The sequence below is a fragment of the Podarcis vaucheri genome (genome assembly GCF_965113315.1).
Source record: "Podarcis vaucheri genome assembly, chromosome: 6".
Classification (NCBI taxonomy): Eukaryota; Metazoa; Chordata; class Lepidosauria; order Squamata; family Lacertidae; genus Podarcis; species Podarcis vaucheri.
The window spans coordinates 76,354,921-76,382,850 of record NC_138764.1 but is presented as its reverse complement, the minus strand read 5'-3'; the positions used below and the strand labels follow the sequence as shown (position 1 = coordinate 76,382,850).

The window sequence follows — 27,930 nt, the reverse complement described above, 5'->3', positions numbered from 1 at the left end:
TTAGCAATTTTGCTCCCCACTATCCCACTTATAGAAAGATGAGCTTGCCAGGGAAGGATGATCCAAGAGACACTTCACAGCCTTAACCTCTACTTGCCAAATGGCAGACCAGGCAGTAAGCTCCTTGCCCTCCTCCTCGGTTCTTACAGCTCTTGCTAGTGATAGAATTACTTCGTATAAGCATTAGAATGCAAGAACTCTGGAGGTGCTTTCAAGTGCACCTTTACCATGTGGTTTTGAGAAGGCCCATCTCTTTGATGCTCAGCAAAGTACCACACAGGTACTGAAGCTAAACACTGGCCTAGTTAGCCACGCAGGTACAGCCCACATTGTCATCCTCTGGAGTTAGTACACTTTCCTCAAACCACCCACTAATTTGGCAATAGAAAGCTTTCCACAAGGCTAGTCTTGGCCTCCTAAGTAGCGTTCTACCAATGACATTCAACTCTTGAATGGGCAATTTGCAGGGTTAAAAGAAGTTTCCCCAAATGAGAGAGATTTTCCCTTCATAATAGTGTATTTCATATACAAAGGTTTGTTGAGCAGTAACCAGTCTACTTTTCCCTCCTTACCCACAATTTAGCTGATTGTGGCCATGGGAGATTTAAGTCTTTCCCTGTTTGGGGGTGTGTGGGGAAGCACTTTATACACAATGTTTTGTTTTCATAGCACTTTATACACAATATTTTGTTTTTGGAAAATGGCATCAACTTCACATCCTAGCTAACATATTTTGTACATCAACATGAACAGGCCTCTTTGTCACCTATGGGTCACTTTATGTGACACCCCTGACCTCATTTTGTAAATAGATTCATTTTTTCCTCAACTTTTTAAAAAAGAGGCCAACTGATAAAATTGTTCCTATATGGAAACACGCAGAACCTTTAAAAACTAATCAGTTAAAAACACTGGTGCAAACCCATACACAACTATTTTATTCCAGATTGTGTTTGCATGCATGCTGTGACTGAGCAATCAATCAACAACTTGCATGTATTAAACAGCCATAGATAACTCACCTCAGACGGAGCTTAATCGGTTTGGGCGTACTGCTTTTCTATGCAATCTGTACACATTTCATCTAGGAATAATTCAATGCAATGTTCATGCATGTATAAATCAGGTCACTTTACTTTTATCATTTAAGAGCTTCTCCTCTTTGTTCTAGAGACTGAGATGTCGCTTATCCATTTTATAGGGACAGGATATTTAAATTGTTCAGATCCAGCATCAGTAACACACTTTGAATAATCTGTTTGTAATGTCATCTAGAGATGCCCTTAGATACTCCTCTGGTTAGATATATGATCCAGCAATTCTTTTAACATTGCTTTGAAATAGCTGCCTAATGATTTTTAGTCAATATATGAACAATACGATTTTTCGATAGTGTTAAACATATAATTAATTATAAAGCAAACAAACCAACCCTTAGATTTCCTCATTAGAGACTGGGCATTGTACACTTCAAGGTCATGTGACGTCTAGTCAAGGACTACAATCTGTCCAAATTGTTTTGTGCTATGCTGAGAGGTCTAGTAGCATAAATAAAAACTTTTAACAGATGGGAATGTCAGGGGTGTGAGAGAAATGTGGTGTGAAATACTTTAGAAGCATTAGGTATGTAAGGAAGGGGTGGAGTAGAGGCGGCCTTATGTTTGCCTTTTAAGCACATAATGAAGACATAAGCCTTCCTGAACATGTACCTCTCCTACCTCTCAGCCTAGAAATCCTGAAAGCCGTGATCCTAAGAGAACTAGATACATCTTACATAGTTGCAAGTACTCTTTCAATAAAGAACACTGGAAACTGTAGTTCTGTAAAAGTCACAACAAACTTGTTTTAAAGCAGCTTAAAGTTCTGGTGCAGATGTACTCTTAATCACTGTGAAGCCTCTGACTCAATTTCCTGGCTCTTCAGCAGAAGCTACCCAACTGTTTTCGAAGCTCACTCCCCTCTCCTGTCATCAAAAAGTCACAACCCTTCCAAGTGCATTATTTGGCAGAGCAAAATTCAAAATATAGCACAAAATCTGAAATACAGGAAGCAGGGCTGTGAGAGGCAGATTCCTAAGGCATCACTGTGGCAAGCAAAGGAAACCAACTGTGCCTACTGCCAGTCCCAATAAATGAACTGGGATAAATTGCCCATTGGTATTGTTCCAGATTTGCTCAAGTTTGAATTTTACTTTACTGAAATTGGCTCTTTGTAACACATTGAAAAGTCCAGTCAAGTTCTGAACATATTAGGTATTGACCATTAGGGGTTTTTAAGGGGTTTTATTACTCAGCTGATAGGCACAGGAAAAAAGATTAATATACAGGCACACAAAATATATAATTATAATCCCAACCAGTCTGATAATTGAATATAGCTTTGGAGAGAATAGCGCTATGTATGTTACCTTAACCCGTTTTTATGAAGCAATTTAATTTCAAAACAAAGGCTCAGGGTGCAAGCAGCTCTCTTTTAATCCAATCTTACGGAGCTCAAACAATTGAGCCACTGAGTTTGAGGTCTCTTCTTGCATAATCTAGTCTAGATGTTTTTGGGACTCCCAATTCACATCAGCACCAGACATGGCAAACAGTCAGGGATTATAGCAGTTGCAGTTCACTGATATCTGGAAGGTCACAGGTTAGCTACCCGTACTCTGACTGCACCACTAGAAATGTTGGATATTTCTGAACAGCTCTCTGCTCGTGTGAAAGTGTGTTGTGTGAAAGTGTGTTCTGGTGAAATAATTCTAGATTCAGGTGCCATGTGCTGGGAGTAAATTCAACAGAGCACCTGACAGTGCCCTAAATGTTTAATTTTTCAGCCCTAAGTTTTAAGAGATCTCCACGACGCAACTTCATTTTAAATACTGGCATGGATCCAACATTCCTTCGAGTAGAACTATCCTGCTGGTGAAGGGAGTGGGATTCAACTCCCCCCTGCAATGGTCCTGTAAATCTGCTCAGTATAGAAAGAAACACCGGGGGTGTTGATGGTGAAAGTGGCTTTCCAGCTTCCTACAGTAGGTACCTTTGCTGTAGTCCCTTTTGCAACGAGGAGCCATTCTCTCTGTCCCAATTCATAGTTCTTAAATGGTGTATATATTTCTTCTGAGCCTTAGGTTTGTTAAGTGAAGCTTCAGAAAATCTCTGTTCTCACATTTAACAGCACACTTCTCACACACAAACCCATTTTCTGTCAGCATAAAGTGCCACATCATAAAACTGTGTTTCTCCCCCCCAAAAAAAATTTTAAGGAACAATATATACTATTCCATACAAAGACAACAAATCTGTGAAAATATGAGAGATTAAAAATACATTCAGGTCGGTTTGAAACGTAACAGGCAAAACTCCCTAGTCTGAAATTTGCTTCTGATTCTTAACAGCAATTTGCCTCTCTATACAAACCAGCTCATTTCCTCTCTACCTAGTGCTTAATGGCTAGGATACATTCAATAATTGGTTGTTTTGGTACTGCGAGTATTTTGTTGGGTTCTATAAAAGGTAAGCATCGAAGTTAAAAAAGTAACTTTATAAAATAGTATATCCTTGATTGTGCCAAGGCATGTTTAGCTCTAAATGAACATATACTGACTCTATCATGATTTGAGGGGATGGCAGCTAAAAAGAACAGTAGGATAACCACTTTTATCATAAACAGAAAATAGGCAAATGGCATAGTCTTGTTCCCTTTTCCCACAATAGGTTTCATATATAACATTTATCATAGTAGAGAAATTATACTATTGTGTTGATCTTAATAAAATGAAAGAAGTTTTGAAATAGAATGGCAGTTTTTGTGGTTTTTCCCAAAAACTTTTGAGCTTTATCCAACTAAGTTGTACTCAGAGCAAACACACTGAAATTAATGGAGCTATATTAGCCATGTCCATTAATTTCAGCAGTTCTATTCTGAGTAGGACTAACATTGGATACAACCTGTTTTTAAAAGTAGACCTTTCTTCACCGGCACAAATTTGAATTAGCAAAATAAGAACATTGCCGGTCATCAAATGTCCATGTGAAATCTACAACAAATGGAATTTTAACTCGTCTGAGCTAAGACTGACATTTTCCACTAATGCTTTTCTTTCCATGTTTCCCTGTTTTTATAACACAACCTTGTTGTACAAACCAGAATCATTCAACAGAAAAGTTGTTCTAGTCTTTAAAAAGTGACTTTTTGGGCTTTGGAGTAGAACTGTTTTTCTTTGAATCATGCTTTTCGTCATCTTTGACTACATTCCAGTCTGCTTTCATTGGTGTAAGCTCAGGGGCAACAATATCACCATCCTATCAAAGCATCAAAATGAAGAAAAGTTCAGTTGTGCACTGGAAATTAACAGTCAATACATTCTGTCATCATCTTGTCAAGTGGAGCAAGACACTCAATGGAGCCTTTTTACACATATTACAAGAAAAACATTATTGCACTGCCCTTTCCCACTGTCAGGAAAAGGTAATGGGTGACTCATGCTGTACCCCATTTATTTGTGGTAGTTCCCTCTCAACAAATTTTATGTACTCATCATTTGCAAGAAAATTAATAAACATAACAGATACAAAACTTCTAGTTAGTGGTAGTATTACAGTTGTTTTAGAAAGTAAACCATAAAGGCTAGATTGTCCTCCAATGAGATTTCTGAGATTTTTAGAATTCTCAAATCCCTTGTGTTCATAATGTGCAGAAGTAATAATGGGTTGGTGATAGAGGAGACTGGAAGAATGAACAGGTGATGAACAAAAGGAATACAGAGAATGAGGTAGATCTGACTCTCATAAGCTCAGTTGGTTAGAGTGTGGTGCTGAGAACGCCAAAGTTGCAGGTTCAATCCCCGTATGGAATAGCAGCATATTACTGCATTGGACTAGATGATACTCAGGGTCCCTTACAACTCTACAATTCTATGATTCTACATTGAGATGCACCTTCTCAATGTTAAACCTTTCTTACCTGTGGTTTAGTGAAATTTTTGTCTATACACCACTGAACGAAATATTTTTTAGCATCACAGATAGTCTCTTCATCTGCTGTCTTACAATAAACCCTGATTTGCTGCTCTTCAAATTTTTCTGGTAAGAGCTTTGAAACCTTAAGACAGAAGGAAAAAGAAGTCACATACACTTAATTTTATCACCTTGTCAGAAAAAGCTTCAACAAATTTCTCAGCAGCACCATTCAGTTACAGGAATATTTGCACAGGGGAATTTTACCTTAAAACCATTTGCATTCCGTGAGCACTTACATAGCAGGTGATATTAGAACTGTGTTGCTACTATTGCCATGCAATTTTGTAGTCATTTTCACATGTATTCAGATACTCTTTAAAATGCTATGGTAATGAAACAGGCAGAAACACGCCCCCAACCTTACTTACTTGTTCTTTAGAAATTCTGAATGCCTTATTGAGGTCAGACTTGCAGTAGAAACGCACATTATTGACAGGGTTCTTCTTTTTCATTCCATAATCCATGTTGATAACCTTCACAGAGGCAAGTCAAAAATAAAAATGTACTAAAGTGCATTGTAGGCACATATGTTAAGAAATCTAAATAATTTAAAATGAACATTTAAAGAGATCATTCTTACATCAACAATAAAGTCTTCAGGCTTTAATCCAGGCTTGTGAGATAATGTACTGGGCTGGGACCCGGCAATTTCTTCAGCCATCTTACTACACCGTTCCTGCAGGGTATAAAACCTTTTACTTTTGTGTATTTGAATCATACTCTCAGAAACTGATGAACCAGACCCACGATTAATTTTCAAAATAATTTTCTCTCACGCACTGTACAATGTGACAAATAAGGTATTTGATATCACCATACCATGACCTTCAGTAGTGATGACTTTTAATGCTGTCACAACTTCTCTTCAGGCAGACTAAGGCAAAATTAGTTATCGATTAGAGAAAAAGGAAAGAAGGTTGCAACATTTTATTATTGTTGATAAATGTTCAATATTTTGCCGTGCTTTTATTATGTTGAAAGCCAAAGTAGCTGGGGCACCTCGGTCAGATGACCGGGGTACAGGTAAGAATTTATTATTACTATTGTTGTTGTTATCCAACAAGTTGATGCAAACTATTGTAAAAACCTAGTAACTCTATTGAAGCTCCTGTACTTAATGCTTAATCCAGGGGTTACCAACCTACCACCCATGAAAACCACTTCTGGCACGCCAACATACCTATGAGCTTTACTGAAGAAGGGGCCTGTCTGTGGCCTTTATATTGATTGCTCTGTTGTGCAGTGCTGTTTCTGAAGTTAAAAGAGCATGCCTGTTTCCACTCTGCAAAAACAATCCTACGTCTACTCTTTGGAGGGAATGTTGAAGCTATATGGAGGAAGATAAAAAGTTGCTAGCCTGTGCATTTTGAGACAAAGGTGGCATAGAAAGGAAAGGAAGAGTGGTAGCTACCACTCCCTTTATTGCCCAGAAAGGCAATTTGTTTCAGGATTCAGGGGAGGGGAAGGAACAATGGGGATGCCTTCCTCACTCACTTCATGCAGGATGCCCATGTGATAGGGAAGGACAGGGAAGGACAGGCTTTTCCCAGCCTCCAGTGGACTTTTTCAGCAGCTTGGACGTGGGAGCAGGAGAGAAATGCAACAAGGATGTTGCCCTCAGTTGCATCATGACTAGTCAGCTTGTGCTGGCCAAGAAGGTGTGGGCTTTTCCAAAGGTTCTTTTCAGTCTAGAAGGTGGTAGTTGTTGTTTCTGCATTGTGGCGTGGCTGGAGAGAGAAGTGACAGAGATGGCCTCCCCAGGCACTTCATGGACCATGCACCTGCTCAGGCAGGCTTTTGCAAGGCATTTGCGGCAAGATAGGGGAGCAGGGGAGATATTAGTGATCTGTGAGGGATACTGAGATAGAGAGTATGTAAAGAGACACTATGGAGAGACCTGGTCTGAATAGAGATATTGGATTCTTGTCTCATTACATATGCTAAATCTACTTTTGGTCATCTGCATACTATCCCTTGCTTTTTCTTGTAGGACTAATTGCAGTCGTTAACAGTCAACAGGTTTACCATACCCATTGAGTCAATCACCCATCTCCTACTACCCTTCTGAGAAAAACCCCACCCTCCCACTATATATAAGGGTCTGGTGACTTCTGCAGAAGTGTGCATGCATACAAGAGTTTATACCCAGAACAAGCTTAGTTGGTCTCTAAGGTGCTACTGGACAATTTTTTAATTTTTTAATGTAAAGAGAGATAGAAGCCAGAGGTAAGCAAATTGGTACTGGAAAAAAACCAACCAGTACATTACTCTATGATCACACTTAACAAGTTAGCAGAGTGAAAAAAACAATGTAACTTGAGAAACTGTTCCCACCTTTGTAATTTCTGTGCCCTCTTGGGGCTGAGTCTGTCCCAGGTACTTATACAGATCACGCCGCTCTATTTTACATAAAATTTCCCGTGCTTCTTCGAGGTTGGGCTCATCAGAATGAAGAATCCTTAAGAAGATCTCATCTGCCAGTATTAAACAAATCATTAAAGCCAGTTTTTCTTTTGCATAATTGAAACATGTATTATCTGTCAGAATGTAAGAATTTTTTTATGCTATTATAATCGAAGTCAACTGGAAATGATATTTTATATATCTGCAAAACGAAACTCACAAGACCATATTCAATTCAACAGTCAGATGGAAAACCCCAAGATTCTGCTGTGTCTCAACAGGGTTAAGATATAGTTCTGTGGGTCTCTTCTCTAGCTGCTTTGGCAGTAAACGAAAGGCACCAGAAGGTAACATTTTTGAAAAATAATTATATCCTCAAACAAATCAAAGCCCAACAACCTCAACGTAGTTTATGGTAAAATGTGCATAAAATGAAACCAAATCAGGAAATAACATTTTAAAAAAACACACCAAAAATATCCATTCATAAACCTAAAGAGCACAAAGGAAAGGAGCCCTAACATAGTCATAACAAGAATAGTCTGTTTTTTGAGCCAAAGACCTTCCTAAACAACCAGGTTTTGTGCAATGTCTATACACAGCAGTAAAGAAGAGCACAACTAGAAACATCTGACTCGTACTTTACTAGTAAATAAAACTTCAATTACCACAGAACTGGGATTAGGATGGTGAGAAGTAGTCAAGGGCAAAAGGCTTGACTTTCAAACAAGCATTTCCTAAGGGTCTATGAAAACTGGCAGGTCCAGTGTAAGGGTTGGCAAGATTGGGCACCTCTCAAGGACACCCCGACCCCACTAACAATAACCGCCTGCTTGTTCATCTGCCTCTTGCTTCAACATGGAGGAGATGAACAAAGAGCGTCTCCACCCCCACCGTTTAGTCCAGACAGCTAGCAATGATGAGGCAGAGGAGCAGCTGCCATCACTGGAGTGAAGGGACATACTTACTGAGGTAGAGGGGTACATTGAGGGCATCTTGTCCAAGAACCACCAAAAACCTGGGCTCAGCACTAGTAACCAGAAATCTATACATCCCTCATAGCTTCCTTTCCGTTCCTCCATTTGCTTTCCTGCCTTCCTGCTCCGCCACCAATTTGCGTAACAAATCTTTCACTTCTACACAGTCACATGGGCTCCAAGATTCTCACTGTTCCTGGCTAAGCCCTGGACTCTCTAGCCCAGGGGTCAGCAAACTTTTTTCACAGGAGTCCTGTCCACTGTCCCTCAGACCTTGTGGAGGGCAGGACTACATTTTTTTAAAAAAATATGAATTCCTATGCACACTGTGAGGGGGGCAAGTAGTCGTCCTCCCCACCCCCACCACCCCACCCCCAGCCACCTTCTCGGTTTGCCACCTGCCTCATTCACCGAAAGGCTGGCGGAAGTGGCATGAAACGGGCTTCCTCCCTGCCTAGAGAAAGAAGGCGCTGTGCTTACGTTCCCAGGGGCTGCCACCACCGCTGCCGATGCTTCTCATGAAGTGGGTAGGCAGAGTGAGCTCGTCCACTCCGCTCTCTAGACCACAGGAGCACCAGGGCTGCGGCAGCGGTGGGAGGAAGAGGCCAAGCAGTGGCGGCTCTGCCAATCAAACACTGCACCTGGTTTACCTCAGCGCAGCATGGGGATGTCTCTGCCAATCAGAGCCACTGCCGCTCGGCCTCTTCCTCCCGTCACCATCGCCAGGAGTCTCAGTTTCGCAGCGGGTTCCGACTTCACGGCGCAGGCCAGATTTAGGACGCAGGTGGGCCTGATCCGGCCCAGGGACCTTAGTTTGCCAATCCCTGCTCTAGCCCGAGTCAACCGCCATTTTGGTTTCAGTTTTGAGTCAACACCATCTAATACATACTCATCCTACCAAGATTTTTACAGGAGCAATAGATCAAAAAAAGAATTTGCCTAAGCAGTTATATATCAACCTATTCAAATTAAACGAAGCTAATAAGCTCCTTAATGGCTTACAGAGGGGTAAAAAGAGAGACAGGGAAAAGGAGGAAATTTTTATTTTTCTCTTTCACGAACCACCCCTTAAATAATTTTAAAACTGGGAGAGGGGGAAGTTTGGCCATAGGGGAACAAATCCGTTTCTTATACTATAAATAAATAAATAAATAAATAAATAATTCTTCAGACCTAGTGATACAAACACTTCACTTCCTTCATATGCACACAGCAGAATATATAATTCATTTACATAAAGCAATGCACTATGTTTCATTTAAGTGCCATAACAAAATGGTACCCTGAGAGAAATACTTCCTAAATTGATGCAATTAGAATTTAGGTGTCAGTCCAATAAGCCCATACCTGTTAGCTTAGTGTAGGCTTCCATGTCTTCTCGTGCTGTAGCGATATTGTACTCTTCCCCTCCAGATCCCTTTATGATGATATGTGGGTTAGCTTTCAAAAGGGCATCTGTAATCCTGATATGAAACATGCAACACAAATGAGGAAGAATCCATAATTTCAATATTAACTCCAGATCAAAGATTTCACAATGGCTTTCGAAATTTATTTCTATGGCTAAAAAAGAGTAATACAAAAACACCAAAGTTGATAAAAAATTAAACCATATAACTTTTTCTAGTCATCAAAATCCACTTTGAAAAACGATTAAGGAGAAGGACAGGGACATTCAACAGAGTTTCTCAATGAGACACTCCAGAACTAGGGCTACAACCTTTAATTGATCAATTGGTTAATATTAATTAATTTTTTTAAATTAATTAAATTCAAATTGGTTGAATTAAAACACATTCCTAAATAAATCAGGCAACACTTCTTTAAAAAATATTTGTAGCTGGCAAGCACCATTGTAGAAGAAGCATTGCTTCTTCAGTCATACATTATTAAAATGAATTAATATGCAAGCTCATACAAATGTAATTAATCTACTAACGTAAGAATGGCTAGCATTTATTTGGTTACTGCCCTGTCTAGGGCATATCAACATGCACTTACTTACATAGTTTCAATGATGTTGCTAATTTTATGTTGGTAGGCTCTGCGGTGCAGGCAATTCCGTGTGTGGAACATGTCATACAAATTTCCAACCTCCTAAAGTCCAAGATAAAAACAGTATTTTATTCATCTTTTACATTAAAACCACAGTTCCAAGACTTATGAAACATTCAGGGCAGGTACTTCACAAAATGTTTGTTTTTGTTTTATGTACGACTGTTGTAAACCACTGTGATGTTCTTTATGAATAGTGGTATATGTTGTTATAAATAAATAAAACTTGCTGGCAGCAAACTTTTGCTCCTTTCACTTAATGGTCAGGAATACATGAAACAGTCTCTCCCATAAATGCTCATATTAATGCCCGAGAATGGGTAGCAGGGATTCAAGGGCAATTTTACAGAAATAGAAGATAGCCTGAAAATATTTTATTTTTTAGAAAAAGCATTTAGTATCTGGTATCAAGAGCCTTCACAAGTGCAACCCTATGTGTATAACCTTAGAAGTAAATTGCACCAAATTTAATGAGCCCGGTAGCCAGGTGAGAGTGTATACGACTGTAGCCTTAATCTGCCAATTCTACTTTAATGCCTCAAATTGGATGTTTGTTGCTGAACAACTAGGGATAAAATAAAAAAGGTTCCAGGACATAGAAATAATTAGACCCTTCTTGTCAGGGCTGCTACCCAGTCCCAGCTCACATAGGACTACGCTAGCCAGCGTTCACGTTATAAGAGTCTTTATTGGGTTACAGGTTCCATTTCCGAACTGCAATGTGCAGCCCTACGTCTTCTGCGTTAGACCGGCGAAGACCCGTCTGAGTCTCCGCCTCTTGCACACCAGCTTAATACCCTAGCCTTGCTCCACCTCCTGCGCCTTTCCTTCCGTCTCTGGGTCCTCCTGCCCCCCGGGGTCTCCTCCCTCCTACTCTCCTCTGACGCTGACCCCCCTGATCCTTCCGCTTCCTTGCGGCGGGCTTTGGGACCTGGCTCACTCTCCGGGCTGCTTACTGCGCCAGCTTCCGCTGCATTTGAACTTGGCGCGACCGCCCAACCTTCTACCTTCCTCTTAACCGTTTCCTCGCTCCCTGATGTGGGCGTGACTACTCCTGACTCATGCCCTCCCTCCTGCTGAAAGCCTCCGGAACCTGATGCTTGGTCCCCTTTCTCCCCGCTGCTCCCAGCTGGGCACGTTGGTCCCGATTTCCAGCTGCTGCTCTCTGATTCCTCTCTGTCCCCTTCTTCCTGGGGTGTCCCCCTTCTTTCCCCCCTTGCTCTGACCGCTGGCGCTCCCTTCTGGGAATCCTCTGACTCGCTGGACAGGCTCGGGGATCTCGGGTCGTCATCCCCACTCATCCTTCCTTCGTATTCCTCCCCCTCGCTCTCTGTCTCCTCCCTTTTCTGCGTCTCTGCTCCTGAACCCCTGACACTTCTAAATAATCCATGCACAAGAAATATAAAAATGTATTCCAGAACACTAGAGTAGTCATTTTTGCAATTAAGATTACTTTCTGCTTATGTGGAGAGGCCTCATGGGGGCTCCTGGAAAGTGGAGCAGTGCATGAAACACAGGATCCTTAAGATAAGATGATTCCTTGCATACGAGAGCAGAATGCTCATAAGTTGGTAGATACTTTCCTTGCTTCTGTACTGAGCTTTGCCTTCTACAACCTTGTAACTGAAACAATTTTGTGTGGTTACATTTCCTGTTTGTTCTGCTTAATGAAAATACAGTAATCCCTTCTCTTACGCACACATATAGCCAGCCAACCCTTGGAGCTGCCTTGCAGCAAGCGGGTGAGAGACAGCATCCGCAGGATTCAAAGAGCCAGTGTGTCGAACAGGCCTTGCCCAGCAACCAAGGCCAAGACCTTAAAAGCTCATTTCGTGCTGGGCTGTTTGGGTTACCAGGTTTGAAAAGAGCTCTTAGGCTCTCTGTCTAACTTGCTGGGCAAGGCTTGTTCGACATGCCAGCTCTGGAAGATTATGCATGCTTGTGAGAAATCTCGCAGGAAGTCAGATTATCTCGTGAGCTCCCCAGAACCTTCCACAGCCCGTGTGCTGAGTGGGCCTTGCCCAGTAAACAAAGCATATCTTAAAAGCTCATTTTGCGATGGGCAACGCTAAGCAGACCCGGAGTGAAGAGAGCTTTTAAGCATTCTGCCTTGCTTGTGACTTGACTTGCATAGACCAGGGAGCACCATGGAAGAGCAACCAAATGCATGGGGACTAATGCTGGAACTAGAGAGAATAGATTGCGACGATTTGTACCTGCCTTCCATGATAACCCAAACCTTCCCTACCCACTGTCTCTAAACCTATAGTCATGATGGCTATATTAACTCCATTATCAGAAGCAGTATGCCTCTAAAAACCAGTCTCTGCATATGACAAGCAGGGGAATGTTGTTCTGCTCATGTCCTCCTTGTGGACCAGCCACAGGCATCTGGCTGGCTATGGCAAGAACGTAAGGTTGAATTCAACGTACTTTTAGTCTGATCCAGCAGGATTCTTTTTATGTTCTAATTTATGGCCCTTAAACACCAACTCCAACCCATCACCACATGGTCACCCATATGCTATAGTAAGCCTATATACTCCCTACATGTAGTGAGGCTGGTTGAGATGAAAGGTAATGGCTTGGCCAATACCTTGTGCTCCCAAAATCCATTTTTTCCTCAAACTTTCTGTTCTCAAACAGCAGAGAAAACATATATTGCACTGTCTCCTATTCACTTGGAGGTGCACTTCTCAATTTAGGCAGCACTAGCAGACTGCAAGTTTATCTCCATCTGGACTCATTATACCCACAGTCATAAAGCTCACTGGGTGGCTTTGTGTAAACATTAGCTTTCAGGTTAATATACCTCTCAACACTGAGTGACAGCAAAATGAGACAGAGTTTCCCTGAGCTCCCTGAAAAGGGGGGGGGCATAGAAGAACGAAAAAGACAAAAATTTAACGGCGAGTTTTTCAAGCTGCCAACACTATTTTACTTGGCATTCTCTACTTTCCACAAGAAAGCTTACCTTGTCACGGGTACAAATATGCTTCTTTCCCTCAAATTCACAGACACGAGCAAATTTAATGAAGCGTACATAATCAAAGTTGTTCTGGATTCCAAGATGGTGACAATCCCTAAATATATTCCAGAAACAAGCAGGAGGTAAGGTCATTCAATTACAAATTGAGGAGTTGCATGGACCAAGGAAGGGGGGCATTTTAAAATTAGGGGGAGGGATCAGGAAGATGGCTTCACTGGGGTCTCATCTTTAAATAATGTAAAAGGACTCTCAGGGGATTCTTTGAGACTCTATATTTTTCATATTCCCAAAATATAGATATATAATCTCCAGACACACTTCCATAATAGCAACTGCAATTATCTTCAGACGAATTGTGGTTTAGCATGAACCTGCATTTGCTTTGCTCCTCCCAGGCTGTTCTGCTGCACTAAGCCATAGTTTGGCTCAGAAGTCTCCTGGAAAAACCAAGGGTCTTAAACCAGAGAATAAAGTGACAGCTCACTGGAAAAAGTTAAAACACACGCCTGCATGACACACTAAGCCAAGCCATGGCTTAGCTCAGCACAGCAGCAGAACTAGAGAAGAGCGAAGTAGCTGCCATCTCCTCCCTCGGAACCCCAACACTCAGCCATGGTTTGGTTTAAAGTGATGTATGAAATGGGACACTGTTTAGTTTGAAAAATATTGCTAAATGTTATTTAAACTGCTTAAGATAGTGAAATCTCCAAGTGGATTCCATAAAAACAAAAATACAAACATGTGATAAAAACAGAACACAGCTGTATTTCACAAATAAAACTGAGCAAGTCTAAGCAAAAAAATTAAACACTAAGAGTCAGACACAGTCCAGAAAACATAGGCAATATATTGTGAAAAGTTGTTCAAGGGTCATTATGATCTCTACCTCATGAATTACCCAAGGCAGAGTATTCCAGAGAGTGGTTGCTATCTCCAACAAGGATTGCTTCTTTTCCTCATTCAGATACAGTTGTAGTTTGTAAACCTACCAAAGTTGGTAGTGGGCACCATGAGCTACTGAGGTCACTTGAGTCTCTAGTGACAGCAATGGATCTAGGAGCACCCCCAGACTACAGCCCTTAGAGGGAATGCAAACCCATCAGAACTGCTGAACAGCCCATCCATAGGGTTTCCATCCAGCCCTCATCTAGCCCAGGCACTGGTTTAAAATATGCATGACTTCTCTTGGTTCATATGTTACAGAGAAACAGCTGGGTATCATCAGCATATGGTGCTGCCTTGCCCCAAATCTTGTAGAGGTCACCCCCAGCAGCTGCAAATAGATACTGAATTTATTTATAAAAATATTCATATGCCCTGCATCATAAAACTATATCACAGTGGCTTACAACAACACAAGACCATAGAATAAAATCATAGGAAGTACATGGAGTACATGTACACAGAGAAATACCTGGGCTAGGTATCTCTCTATATGAGAGGTGGGGGAACTGGGCCCTCCAGATGTTGCTGAACCATTCCCAACCATTGGCCATCCTGGCTGAGGTTGATGGGAGCTGGAGTACAACATCTGGTGTGCCACAGGTTCCTCATTCATAGTCTATATCCTGCTCAGACTGTATACATGGCTCTCTCGCTTAGAAATATTTTTTCATGTATTTTTATTAGTTTTCAATATAACAAAATACAGGGTTAACCAAAAAGCATACAGTTTATATGGTATGACACCATACAGTATTTAAAGATATTTTAAATATCTTTAATGATAAGATAGATATCCCATTTAACTTGGACCAATAGGATATTCCATTAATTGGTTTGTCTATAGGTAAAATATTCCCAGTATTGTTTATCTATAAAATAAATCTTCCAAATGCTTTAAAATGAGCAAGGTCCATACCTGGCAAAGTAATCCCATTTATCAACATCGATGCCACTTGTTTTGTTAGCCACTATCTCATAAAGAAAGCCTTTTTCTTCAGGTCGCCCACGGTAAGGCCACTGGAGAAAGGGGTGGAAATACCCAAAAGCAAATAATACATTACAATAAAGCAATCTACTCTGAGCACCAAACTGTCAAGGAAGCAGGGTTCTAAGAACTCTTTGCACATGCTGGAACAGATTAATTGATACCTGCCAATACAGTGGTGCCTCGCAAGACGAAAATAATCTGTTCCGCGAGTCTCTTCGTCTAGTGGTTTTTTCGTCTTGCGAAGCAACCCTATTAGCGGCTTAGCGGCTATTAAAGGCTTAGCAGCTTAGTGGCTAAAAGGCTATTAGCGGCTTAGCGGCTTAGAAAAAGGGGGAGGAGCAAAAAACATCACAAGACTTGCAAGGAGCACAGCCCTATTGGTTCTCCTGAACTGTTGACCATGGTATTCTTATCAGTCAATTGTCTGGTTTGGGTCTAAGTAGTACTAATCCTTCCTGGACAACTGGTTTCAATCAGATTGGCAAGCACACGGAACAGGACATTGTTGGCCATAGCAGCACATTTAGGAAATTCAATTCCATGTGGTATTGGGCAAACTCCAGCTTTATATTTTGAATCCGACCCTGGAAACCCATTTTTCCCTCAGTCACTTTTAACAGTTAATTTGAACTGGGCTGCAAAAACAGTATTACTATTTGATTTATAGTGTACTTGCTTTTGTGGTGGCATTTAAAGATGATCAAAAAGTTTGGCTGTTTTAACATATTTTGCATTGTTTTGGTGGCTGCCATTTTTATATTTGTACAGAAAAATATTTATTGAATAAAAATTCACTTTTATCCAAATATCAGTATAAGCAAATGAAGCGCCTTTTGCTGCTCTCCAGGATAAACTGCAGGGTGACCTATTATTTTGTCACTTGCAAACATTCCCTTCATCCAAAAGGAAGGGAACTATTCGATGCACCTCTGTCTTTTGCAAGCTTACTCAGCAATACTTATATCTGCATAGACATGCACAGAATTGCATGAAGTATGAAGCAGCTCAGATCATTCTTTGATCTACCCTAACACATAACGTTTCTCCAAAGCCTCATGCAGAAGCATTAACCAGCTCTGCTGCCGTGCATATTTTAACTGGAAATGGTAGAACAGAGTGGAACATTCTGAACACAAAGCATATGCTTTGCTGTTGAACTATGGCCCCTCTTCAAGATCTATAACAACAACCAATGGTTCACAAAAAGTAATGAATCTCCCACATGCAACACCTGTCAATTTTCCTTCAAAAAATATAATGCTATTAAGCATTTTATTCCATTAAATTGCACAGTATTTACAAAGCAGAAGACTTACTGAACTACTGTTTTTTTCAGTCTTAATGGGTCCTGCTATCTGCTCTTTGATAAAGTCTATATCTTCATCCGGCTTGAGACCATAATACTTCAAGACTGGTCTTAGATCATTGGAATCAATCAAGTGTTCAAACATCTTAACAGAAGCATCTTCATGCTACAAAAAAGGAAGTTTTAATTATTATTAATCACAGCATATGCTGTCAAAACAAGCCATCATAACTGTATACAAAAACATTAAGACAACATTACGCCGTGGTTTAATGTCAGGTGGATGAGCCTGAAGCAAAGCATTGTGTGTGTGTGTGTGTGTGTGTGCTCCTGCTCCCCTCACAGGAGCTTGAACAGAGTTCATTTTCACTTCTGCAAAATCCCAGCTTAATGTCAGATTTTATCCAGGGATTCTGGTTTAAAACAAAATATTTAAAGTGCCATAAAAAGCAAATTTAACTAGCTTGTTAAACAAGCCAGTTTCTTTAAATCAGGTTCCCTCATTCAAGGATAATGCTGGATCTCCCACTGCTGCAATAGCAAACAAATACCAGCAGGGGGGAGAAGAGTTGTTTCCTAGTTTCACATTCTTGCTGCAGCTCAGCTGCTGAAATCACTAATTCCTGATAAACAATGGAATGTTCAATAACCTGAGATGGCTGAAAATAGAAAGGTTCTTAGAACAGCAAATGAAGCAGAGAAGCCACTGAAAGAAGACCCTAGAAAGGTTAATGGAACATAATCTCTGTGAGAAGAAAGGACTGAGAAAATTCAAAGAATTGTGGGGTTGAAGGGACCCCAAGGGCCAACTAGTCCAACTTCTTGCAAAGCAGGTAAACAATCACCAACAGATGGTCATCCAACCTGTTTAGAAACCTCCAATGAACTTCACCACTTTCTGAGTGAGTCCATTCCATGTTTAGTCAGAATCTTCTTTCTTGTAATTTGAATCAAATGGTTCAGGTCCTACCCGCTAAGGCTAAAGCAACAGAAATCAAACTTGCTCCATGTCCCATGTGACAGCCATTCAGTTAATTGAAGATGGCTATCATAGTGTCTCTCAGTCTCTTCTTCTCCAGGCTAAACATACCCAATTTTCTCAACCCCCACAACTAGACACAGTGCTCCAGGTGGCATCTGACTAAGGCAGAAGAGAGTGGTAAACAGTAGGAATTTTAGTGACTATATTTCACCAATATGGTAACTTTTAAAAAGGAAAAAAAAACTTCAGGAAATGTCTGGGTACTTTGACTATAAAACACTATAGTTGTTAAATGTGGTTAACATATTTTTAGGCAAGGCAGCATTCCCTTTAAAAAAGAAAGCAGTAATAACTGGTTGCATACCCACCTTCCATGCAGTTCCTGGACAAACACGAGGGATGAATCTTCCATCATACATGTGTGAAAATGGCCCATGACCTGAAAGTAAGAATTATGCAGTTCATCTTTACCTAGCGTGCATAAATTGCTTCATTAAGATATTTGGGAAGTGGCTTACCCAAATCATGACAAAGACCAGCAATCTGGACGCACAAAATATCCCTATGGTTGATGTCCAACTCTGGTTGTCGCTTCTGCAGTGCCCGGATCAAACGGCCTGCTAGATAGCCGACCCTGTTGCAAGAAGGCAAAAGGTTCAGCTCTCCAGTTCTTGAATTTTAGGGTTATAAATAAAATAAAAACTTGCCCCACATTGTATATTGTGAAATACTACTAAACATACTCAGCTCGTGAATTGCAAACCTATAGAGCAAGGTTGGTCCAAGGACCACATTGCTGGTCAGCCACATCTCCAAGGCCCACATGCCAGTGATGGCTTTGACCAATGTATACACACATACTACCCACAAACACCCACATTCACTTGACATACAGGACATAGCACACACTTTCATTCTCTCACACATGCAGTCCAATACTCAAACATACACTCGCACACAAACATGCATGTATAAATGTGCACACAAACAAAATCAGCATTCCCAGCACTAGGGTAGAATGACTATAAATGCTGCTTTTTTACTCTGCAGAGAAGGCTCTGTGGAAGTTAAAAGGCAGCCTTTCCCCACCCCCACCAGCACTGAAGTGGGGGGGGCTGCTTTGTACTCTTAAATGGCAGGCTGTGGTCTATCCCTGATTTCAGTGCTGTGATGCTCAGTGCTAAGACTGGGGGAAAAACATATCTTCGGCTGAAATTGCTTAAAATAAACTAGGGGAGGAAATGCAATTAAACTTCCTCTCTTACTATGCCTGCAAATTTCATACAATGCTGCCTTAAAATGTTTTTTTTTTTAAGGTTCCAGTCACATCAGCAGGCCTCTCTATCCACCAACAAAGTGCATTCTTAGGAAAGCAAGCAAGCAAGAACACAGCCCTACTGTCTAAGCAAACAGCATTTCTTTTCATCCATGAGTTTTAGTGGGAAAACTCAGTGTCAGAAAATCTGCTTACTTAGTTGAGTTTGGGTTTGGTGAGCGTACATCCTCACGAAACCAAATATTGAACACACCAGCATATGAGATGAAGGGTACTTCTAACTTTTACAGATATATTAGATGTAAATCTCCTTTAATGGAAGTTACCATAAGTATGTTACCGGGAAATTGGAAGGGGGGTGAGAGACCCCCCCCCACACACAAGGCAGAGACAAAAGAGTCTCCGCTGCACATTACCAAACCATTCACTCACACACATGTCCCTGCCTTTCACCTGTCAAACCAAATCCCCTAGTGTCAAGAGAAAACAGCAACCTATCTGCAAAGGTATTGCATCTGCAAGGGAAGCTCAGCTCAGGAGCCTTGACTCACCGCTGAGTAACAGGTCTCCAACAAAGGAAAACAGGGAAAGTGCCAATACCAAATGTAGCAATTCACTGATAAATGTATCTATGTACTAGATCAATGGGAAAACTTTCAAAATTCATAAGAAATCACTTGTTGTATCAATCTTCTCAGTTCCAATGGCTTTTAGGATCCAGGGAAGTGAGGTATAAGGGGAAGGGTGAGAGGGCCCACCATAAGAGTCTGCAGGGCCTTCCCAAGCAGTCATGACTGATATTCTGCCCCAAGAGTGTCAGACAGATAATCATCTCAATCACAATGCCTAACCACCCCATAGTGGAATCAAGCCTGGTCAAGACAAAGGTGTGTATTTGACTTGACTCAGGGACCTGGAAACTGTAAATACTTTCCTTTATACTGTGATGGAGTAAGTGTGAAAGACTATATTGAGTGACAGGGGCATGCCTGGATCTCAGGTTCTGAGACCACACCTTTTCTGTGACATATCTATGATGTCTTAGTGATGCATCCCAAGATGTATTATGAGAACCTTTGAAATACTGATGTAACTCGCTGATTGAGGCTTCTGGCTGCTTCATCTTTGTAGTGCAGTGGTACCTCGGGTTAAGTACTTAATTCGTTCTGGAGGTCCATATTTAACCTGAAACTGTTCTTAACCTGAAGCACCACTTTAGCTAATGGGGCCTCCTGCTGCCGCCACACCACCAGAGCACGATTTCTGCTCTCATCCTGAAGCAAAGTTCTTAACCTGAAGCACTATTTCTGGGTTAGCAGAGTCTGTAACCTGAAGTGTATGTAACCTGAAGCGTATGTAACCCGAGGTACTATTGTAGTTTATTGCAACAATAAACATCAGGCTTATTGGCTGCTATTTGGCTTCTATGTCCTGCTTTGAAGTCTCTTGCTTGTGACCCCGACCTGAACCTAAGAGAGTCAAGGTTAGGCGATTGTGGGGTGCTCCAAGGACTCCCTGTTACAAGTAGCAGTGCTATGGAATTCAATGAAACTGCAATTACTTATGTTCAGAGGCGCAACCAGTCTGCAGTAACCTGAGTGGTGGCGTATACCAGTTCAAGAAAAACAGAGATCTGCAAAAAGAACTTGTGCCTTACCCAAGGGAATGCTCAAAACGGTTGTGCGATGCTCCTGGGAAAACATAATAAGTGCCACCCAATTGTTTGATGTATCTTAGACGCTGAAATTGAGGTGTGTCAATGATCCGAACAAGAAGAGGATGCATTTCAATGTGACCATGAATGGGGTCATTAAATACCTGGAAGATGTAAAACGAATTGTAAAATTATTGCAGATATATGAAAAGCACCAGAAGAAAACACTTTAACTTTCACTTGCTTTCACTATACAGTGGTACCTCGGGTTAAGAACTTAATTCGTTCTGGAGGTCCGTTCTTAACCTGAAACTGTTCTTAACCTGAAGCACCACTTTAGCTAATGGGGCCTCCCGCTGCCGCCGGAGCATGATTTCTGTTCTGATCCTGAAGCAAAGTTCTTAACCTGAAGCACTATTTCTGGGTTAGCAGAGTCTGTAACCTGAAGCGTATGTAACCCAAGGTACCACTGTACTCAAAAGCTAGTACAATCACCGGATAACGAAAAGCATATATGGCTGCCCCTGTATGCCAAGATGAGCTCCAGCAGATTTAGCGAACAAGACCAATAGGCCCCACAGTCAAGAAGGTGGATACTGCACATGTTGTAGAGGGAAGTGAGGGGCAGATGGACCTCATCAACCTGGGAAGGTAGTTGATCTAGGAGAAGGAAAACCAACCCCAATCTTCCACTGACTTGAGGTATATCTTTGGGAGAAGAAAAGACTAAGGAGTAAACCCTACTCAAATCCAGAGTGGAGCCCTAAGACGGTTGGATGGCGCCTTGTATGCATCCTTCTGGCAACTCCTGCAGCCAAGCAGGTGCCAAATGTATTGCTCTGCTTTCCTTTGAACCACATTAGTGAGGTTGAGAGTGGGATCTTGTCATCTGGGCATCCAAGGACCTCCATATATACTGTCCAAGCTTGCATCCTGGAGAGGTCACTTTGATGCTGCTAACACAGCCATTTGACTTCACCCCTGGAGGCACACTCCACTGTCTCTTGAGACAGACGGATGCCACCAATATGGCTGCCATAAAACAAAAGGTTTTAATTTCTTAACTGACTGACAAGTAGCACACACAAATAAAATAGATGTTGAGAACATGAAATGTGATAAGAAGTTTGTCCAGATTCAGATAATTTTTTTCAGAAAAAAATCATACATTTGTTCTTTGAGCTAAGCTATAAACAAAAAAAACAAAAACATTGGAGAATTTCTGACCAAGCAAAACATGATTTCCCCCCTCAAAGCAATTGGCTGACCTACCTATTCCAAACCCTCCCAATCTAGATTCCCCAATCCCAACTCCACAAATGGCAGAGAAAACTACTCCTTTATCTTCTCACACAAAAAACCAAGAATAAGCCCCAAATACCTGCACCTCCCTACCTCAGAAGAAGGATGGGGAATCCCCAACATAGAAGCACATTACAGTGCCAACCAAATACGCCATATAATCCCATATATACTAGAAGATGAGACAAAACAATGAATACACCTAGAGAGGGACACAATTGAAAATACCTGCAGCACAGAATACCCACTCCTCCCAAACTAAGGAAAATTCACACAACACTTAACAGGTACACACAGACCGTGCTCAAAGCATGGAAAACAGAAATAGGCAAACTATCCCCAACTCCATCCCCACTAATTCCCCTGGCATACCACCCGTTATTCCATCACGCAGCACAAAACCTCCAGATAAAAACCTGGCAAACCAAAGGCTTATATCGTCCAGTAGACTTCTATAAAAATAACAAACCTTTGTCAACACAAGAAATACAAGACAAACTAGAAGACACCCTGTAGTGAAGTTGGAAAATCTTGGTATGTCAAACGCTGGAAGGTAAAACTCCCGTCTCTAGAGGTGTGAGTCAATTACATCTTGACTCTAGGCAGGATGAGATGCTATCTGATTTGTAGACCCTGGCACAGTTGGGGGCCTGAGTGTGGATTGGGTTGTAAAAAGGTAAAGGAGGCTATCAGGTAATTTACAACTTGGGAGCCTGGTATGCGTAAGAGAGGCCTGGGAGGCCTGGGAACTGAGGGAGAGCCTTTTGATCTCAAGGTCTCTGAGGCTAAACAAAGTTCAGCTGTGCCAGTCTCCTGACAATCAGAAGATATAGTCTCATCATACAGCCATTGGTAAATTGGTAATTAACCTAAATAAATTATTGGTCCCTAACCTGTCCTCCACATGGGTTTTCAAGGATAAAGAATTTGGGAATAGACTAACATTGCTTTCAGATTAATGTAAATGCTTCTCTCACCTTCATTATGTCAACATGCCTTTGTCCCAGTTTGCTCAGACAATTCAGAAGGTTCTGTCTCACTCCGGTCCTGAAAGTGATCAAGTATAAGTTAAGTTGACCGTTCCATATTTTATTAAATAATCTAGTGGACGCTAACATTAAGTTAATCGCTACTGTTCAGTGCAAACATTTTTAAAAGTTTTCAGTAAAAGATCTTCAAAAGATCTGAAACCGAATACTCTTAAACACTACCAATTCCATGAAGATTTATTCAGATGTCAAACTGTAGTGGTTTTAAAACATACTTTCTCCAAACTATAATCTGTACCCAATATTTGCCAATGTGGTACAAAAGAAGATGACTATGCATCTGTTTCTGCACACACAGTCACAAACATATATTTGCTTCATTAATTTGATGGTGGTTTTGTCTAGGAAAGCTCATCTAAACAACATGCAAAGGTAAACCTTGCTTAATGAGACTGTGCAAACATGCAGGCTCCTGCAGAGAACCTCACAGTTTCTTTACTCCTTCCCAGTCCTTTTTGCTGTTGTACCACAATGACCTAAGCAAAGATTTTGCTTAGCATGTAATCCAAACAAGGGCTCATGGTTAACCTCTCACCTAGCTAACCACCAGCAATAACAAATAGTTAGGGAGTAGAGCGGCTAACCATGTGCCCTGATCTGGATTACATGCTAAGCAAAATTTTGACTTACGACAGCATGGCAGCAAAAAGAATTTTGGAGGAGAAAGTGGCTATAAGCAGCTCTCTGGAAGCCTGTGCCATCTCACTAAACCAAGGTTTGTCTTAGCATGTTAAGTAGTGCCATAAATCTGTCTGGAAGGGGTGCGTTTCTGCATCATAAACAACAAATATGTTTAATTACCAAAAACTGCAGAATATTCCAGTAGCCCTCTGTGTAAAAAGGTGTTTTTCATAAATTGTGTATGAATAGAGGTGTTATGGTAATATTAAAGGTATTCTTTCAATACAGTTTTAGTGACATCTGTCAAGTGTGAGATCGCAGAGAAGAAAGGTAACATCCATTGTTATGATGATTAATGTTGCAATAATTATGTAACACAATATGGCAAGTTCAAGTCCTGTTTCAGTTTCCTGATTTCATGAAAATGCTTTGCATACTGGCTTGGTTTGCATGTCACATTAAATCTTCATTACAGCAGAACTGCAGATTAATGTGAACCACTGTTGAAATCAAGGCAGCTTCACTCCTCCTCTGCTGATAAAAGATCAGGGTCACTAATCTATATTTCTTTAGCAAATGTACAAAGCTCAAGGTATGCACAAAATATAGCAATGATCCATTTAGGAATTAGAAACACAAACAGTCCAAGCCTATGTATGACTATTCAGAAGTATGTCCCACTAAATTCAATGGGACTTACTCACAGGGTACATATAGGATTGCAGCCAAATTCAAATGTCAATAGCTTTAAGTTTCCCTTACCCAATTCCCATTTCTTCAAGTTCTGATTCAGTGAGGTAAAGGAAAGATGAACCAGCAATTTTTTTCCCTGAGGAAATAAGGAGACAACAGTTAGCTTATTCCGTTACTCTTAACATTTATATTTCTGAAATTCCTGATAATTCAAAATTCTCTGGGCAGATGACAAATGAAAATCACTAGAAAAATAAGGAACATTAAGAAACTATGCTATTCTGAATTCTTGGACCCAGAGATGTCTTACATGAATAGAAAGACAGCTTAGAATGGAGCACCATTGAATTTTCCTGTTTTCCCTATCCAGCTGCAGCCCACTGTGCATCACACACTGTACCAGAAAACTACTCCCTTCATGGGAGGTTTTTAAGCAGAAGTTGGAGGGCCATCTGTCATGGATGCTTTAGTTGAGATTCCTGCATTGCAGAGGGTTGGACTAGATGACCCTACAGTTATATCTAATATGTTATAGAATCATATAATCAATAGAAGCCATATTTGGTATTACTTGGAGGACATGCTTCCCTCCTTAGACAAATGGGGGGGGGGGCGCGGTTTCTGTAACCACCACTAGGTAACAGTAGGTAAAGTGGCTGCTTTGATGCTGTAACTAAATCTAAATTTATTTTAGTTTTTTATTTAAGAACAATAACACTCTTCTTTATTTCTGATTCCTGCTTTACAGGAGACCCATGAGTTCCAATTAGTACTCATTTGGTGCCAGGTATAAATCTAATAAATAAATCATCCTCCTCCTCAAATCATAGAATTGTAGAGTTGGAAGGAACTCTGAGGATCATCTAGTCCAACTGCCTGCAATGCAGGAATAAGCCACTATTCATTCATACTTTCACATGAAGAGTCACCAGTATTTCTTTTCTGCAAGTATGCTTTGGTGCAACCTGAAATATTTTGCACTGGGCATAAGCTAACTAACCTAATTAGCCTCCTAAAACATAATAACAATAATAGTTTACAGTTATACCCAAATTAAAATTAACGGCCAACCCCAACTAAACATTTAACCAACATCAACCTGACAAAAACAGAGGAACCAAAATTAGAATTGTTAAAAATATTTTAAAACATTTTAGCTAGTTGCCCCAACCCAAAAGTGCATGCATGAAAACTAATGTGGGGAGTTTTTAGATCTGGATAAACAAATGACCTGACTTCTAGCTTTAATGATGTTGTGTCCTGATGGCACATGCTTTGGCGATCCTCTGATTCATACTTGGTGCATATATCTTTCGCCCACTAGAATATGTGCCTCTGATGTTATTTCCTTATTCTTTGAGAACATTACAAGTAGAGACAGAACATATCGATGCTGGTTAATGCACAAATGATCCTGTACTGCCAATGGACAGCTAAAGATGGGTCACTAAGGGAACAAAGCAGAGCAGCGGCTCTGTGCCAGAGGGCAAACAGGTGGGTCTACCTCCCTGTTGGAAAGACAAAAGGCCAGAGTAGAGTTATTTGAGTCAGACTGGGGTGGCCTGCAATCCTTTTTAACTAAAAGGCTTGTTTGAGAAAGAAGTGCTCCTTCTTTGGGAGGAAAGGCGGCATATAAATCAAATAAATAAATACAACCCAAGTTAAAAGGAAAAGGGGATTTAAGGCAGCAACCCTAAACACACTTATCTGGGAGTGAATCCCACTGAGCTCAATGGACCTTACTCCAGAGTAGACTGCACTGCAAATGACTCTTAAGACACAGCCTTTTTAAAATGTGGGGGTTTTTTTGGGGGGGAGTTATTGGGTTGTCGTTTTTATTTTTATTACGTATTTTGTAGTTTTAAATGTTGATTTTATTCTGTGAACCGCCCCGAGACCCCTGGGTATAGGGCAGTATATACATTCAAATAATAATAATAATAATAATAATAATAATAATAATAATAATAATAATAATACTGTAGCCCTATGGCCATTGACTTCAGAACAAGCCATCCTGGGTCTTACTCCTCAGAACGAATAGCCTTTCCCCTTTGGGAACTTACGCCAAGACGAACCTCTGGGGCACCGGGAGAGCAAGTCTCCTCAGGGTGCGCATATATATATATATATATATTCTTTGCGTCGGCCCCCTAGTTGACCTGCGAGGAAAGTTCAGAGATCATTCCTATTTTCCTACTGGTTTTCCAGAACCACCGCGAAATCAAAGCAGCAGCCGTGACTAGCCAACCCTACCCTCAGGCGACGGAGCCCGTTATGCCCCGGCTCTGCAATCCACTTCATAACCGCCTCTCCTCACGGCGTCAGGAAGCGGGAACCGCTCGAGGGAGGAAACGGCGGCGGCAGCAGCGTCGCCTCAGCCGGGCGCCCCCTTTAAGGTCCGCCGAGGTTGAAATTCCCGGCGCAACGAGGCTGCGCAGGCGAAGCGGCTCTCCGCTCATCCCGCCCCCCGCTTACCTCGGAAGCAGCGCAGCAACTCCGGGTCTTCGAAGCCGCTGCTTCGCAGGAATTCGCACACCTGATCGATGCCCCAGTCCCGCGGGTGACTCCCGCAGGGATCCGGGGCGCGGCAGACGGAGACGCGCTTCTCCGGCGTGTGGAAGCCTTCGCCCGGGCTGGCGGGCCGGGGCCGCTTGAAGGCTCCTTCCCCGTTCCCGCTCGACATCGCCCTCGGCTTCCAGGCAGGGACACCGCGCAGCAGCAGCAGCCTGCTCGGTAGAGACGAGAGACTGAGCAACCACCCGGCCTTGCCTTCAGATACTACTGTACAGCAAGACGCCTCCCGCCAGGGCCGGGGGTCACGTGACGGCAGCCCTCCAGTCAAGGCGGCCTGCGTGGCTTGCGGCTTCTGTGTCTATGCTGGGTGGTTCTGTGTTGTTTTTGGAGGGAGAGAGAGTTCAGGGTCTGGTTGGACGTGAGGCTGATAAGCCAGATTCCCTCAGCAGAGCTGGAGTTTTAGGGGAAGGCGTGAGGGGGCAAGGATGGGGCTTAAAGCTCAGGGGTTGAGAACCTGTGGTTGGTCCCCATCCCATAACTGTCAACGTTTCCCTTTTTTTGAGGGAAATTCCCTTATTCCGAATAGGATTCCTCGCAAGCAAAAGGAAAAGTTGACAGCTATGCCCTATGCAGCATGGCCAGTAGCTGCAGACCTTTGGAGGGAATCTTATTCCCCATCCGTGGCTCAAGCTCCTGCCATTTGCGCAATCCACACCATATCTCCAGTGCAGGATTTATGTGTAAACTAAACAAGCTATAGCTTAGGGCCCCACTCTCTTGGGGGCCCCCCAAAAATTTAAAGGAAACAAAAACTGGATATACATTTTCAAAATATAAGATAATTGTATTTCAGTTCAACAATTACTTTGATAAAAGACATATTTTGTTCTGTGCAAAAGGCCTTAGATACCTATTAGGTCCATAAATTACCATATAGCATATATTCAACACAAAAACTCCCGACAATTTATTGTTGACAAAGGACAGCTGGACATATAAAGGGCCACATTTCCTTCAGTAACTTACAGGCCCTGCCCGTAACTAAACTCTTCCAGGGAAATGTTTCTTATTTAGTGTTAAATATGTTGCCTTTCTTTCTAAGAAGCAATTTTAAAAAGGTAAAGGTACCCCTGCCTGTACGGGCCAGCTGTGTCCGACTCT

At 41.6% G+C, this 27,930-nt stretch overlaps 1 protein-coding gene and 1 long non-coding RNA gene across 4 annotated transcripts in view; one reads left to right on the top strand and one right to left on the bottom strand.

The window, feature by feature from the left end:
- Positions 1-48: 48 nt before the first annotated feature.
- LOC309535535 overlaps positions 49-27,930 on the top strand; it is a 41,682-nt gene continuing 13,800 nt past the window's right edge. Inside the window, exon 1 of the long non-coding RNA XR_014221273.1 lies at positions 49-3,037. This is a non-coding gene — a long non-coding RNA (uncharacterized lncRNA). The remainder of the gene's footprint in view (positions 3,038-27,930) is intronic.
- Positions 2,268-27,896, bottom strand: LOC309535524 (deoxynucleoside triphosphate triphosphohydrolase SAMHD1-like). Of its 3 annotated transcripts, none has more exons than XM_082228653.1 (16): positions 26,731-27,896; positions 24,322-24,388; positions 22,867-22,936; positions 20,591-20,751; positions 18,176-18,291; positions 18,026-18,096; positions 16,686-16,841; positions 15,298-15,398; positions 13,422-13,530; positions 10,398-10,489; positions 9,740-9,855; positions 7,347-7,486; positions 5,593-5,688; positions 5,381-5,485; positions 4,957-5,094; positions 2,268-4,295 (listed from the first exon to the last, which is right to left on the bottom strand). In XM_082228653.1, exons 1-16 carry the CDS (start codon positions 26,936-26,938, stop codon positions 4,164-4,166), a joined length of 1,878 nt encoding a protein of 625 aa, XP_082084779.1. In that variant the 5' UTR covers positions 26,939-27,896; the 3' UTR covers positions 2,268-4,163. The 3 variants fall into 3 exon arrangements, with proteins under 3 accessions (XP_082084779.1, XP_082084781.1, XP_082084780.1); XM_082228655.1 differs by lacking the exon at positions 26,731-27,896 and adding an exon at positions 26,509-26,654; XM_082228654.1 differs by lacking the exon at positions 26,731-27,896 and adding an exon at positions 26,319-26,402.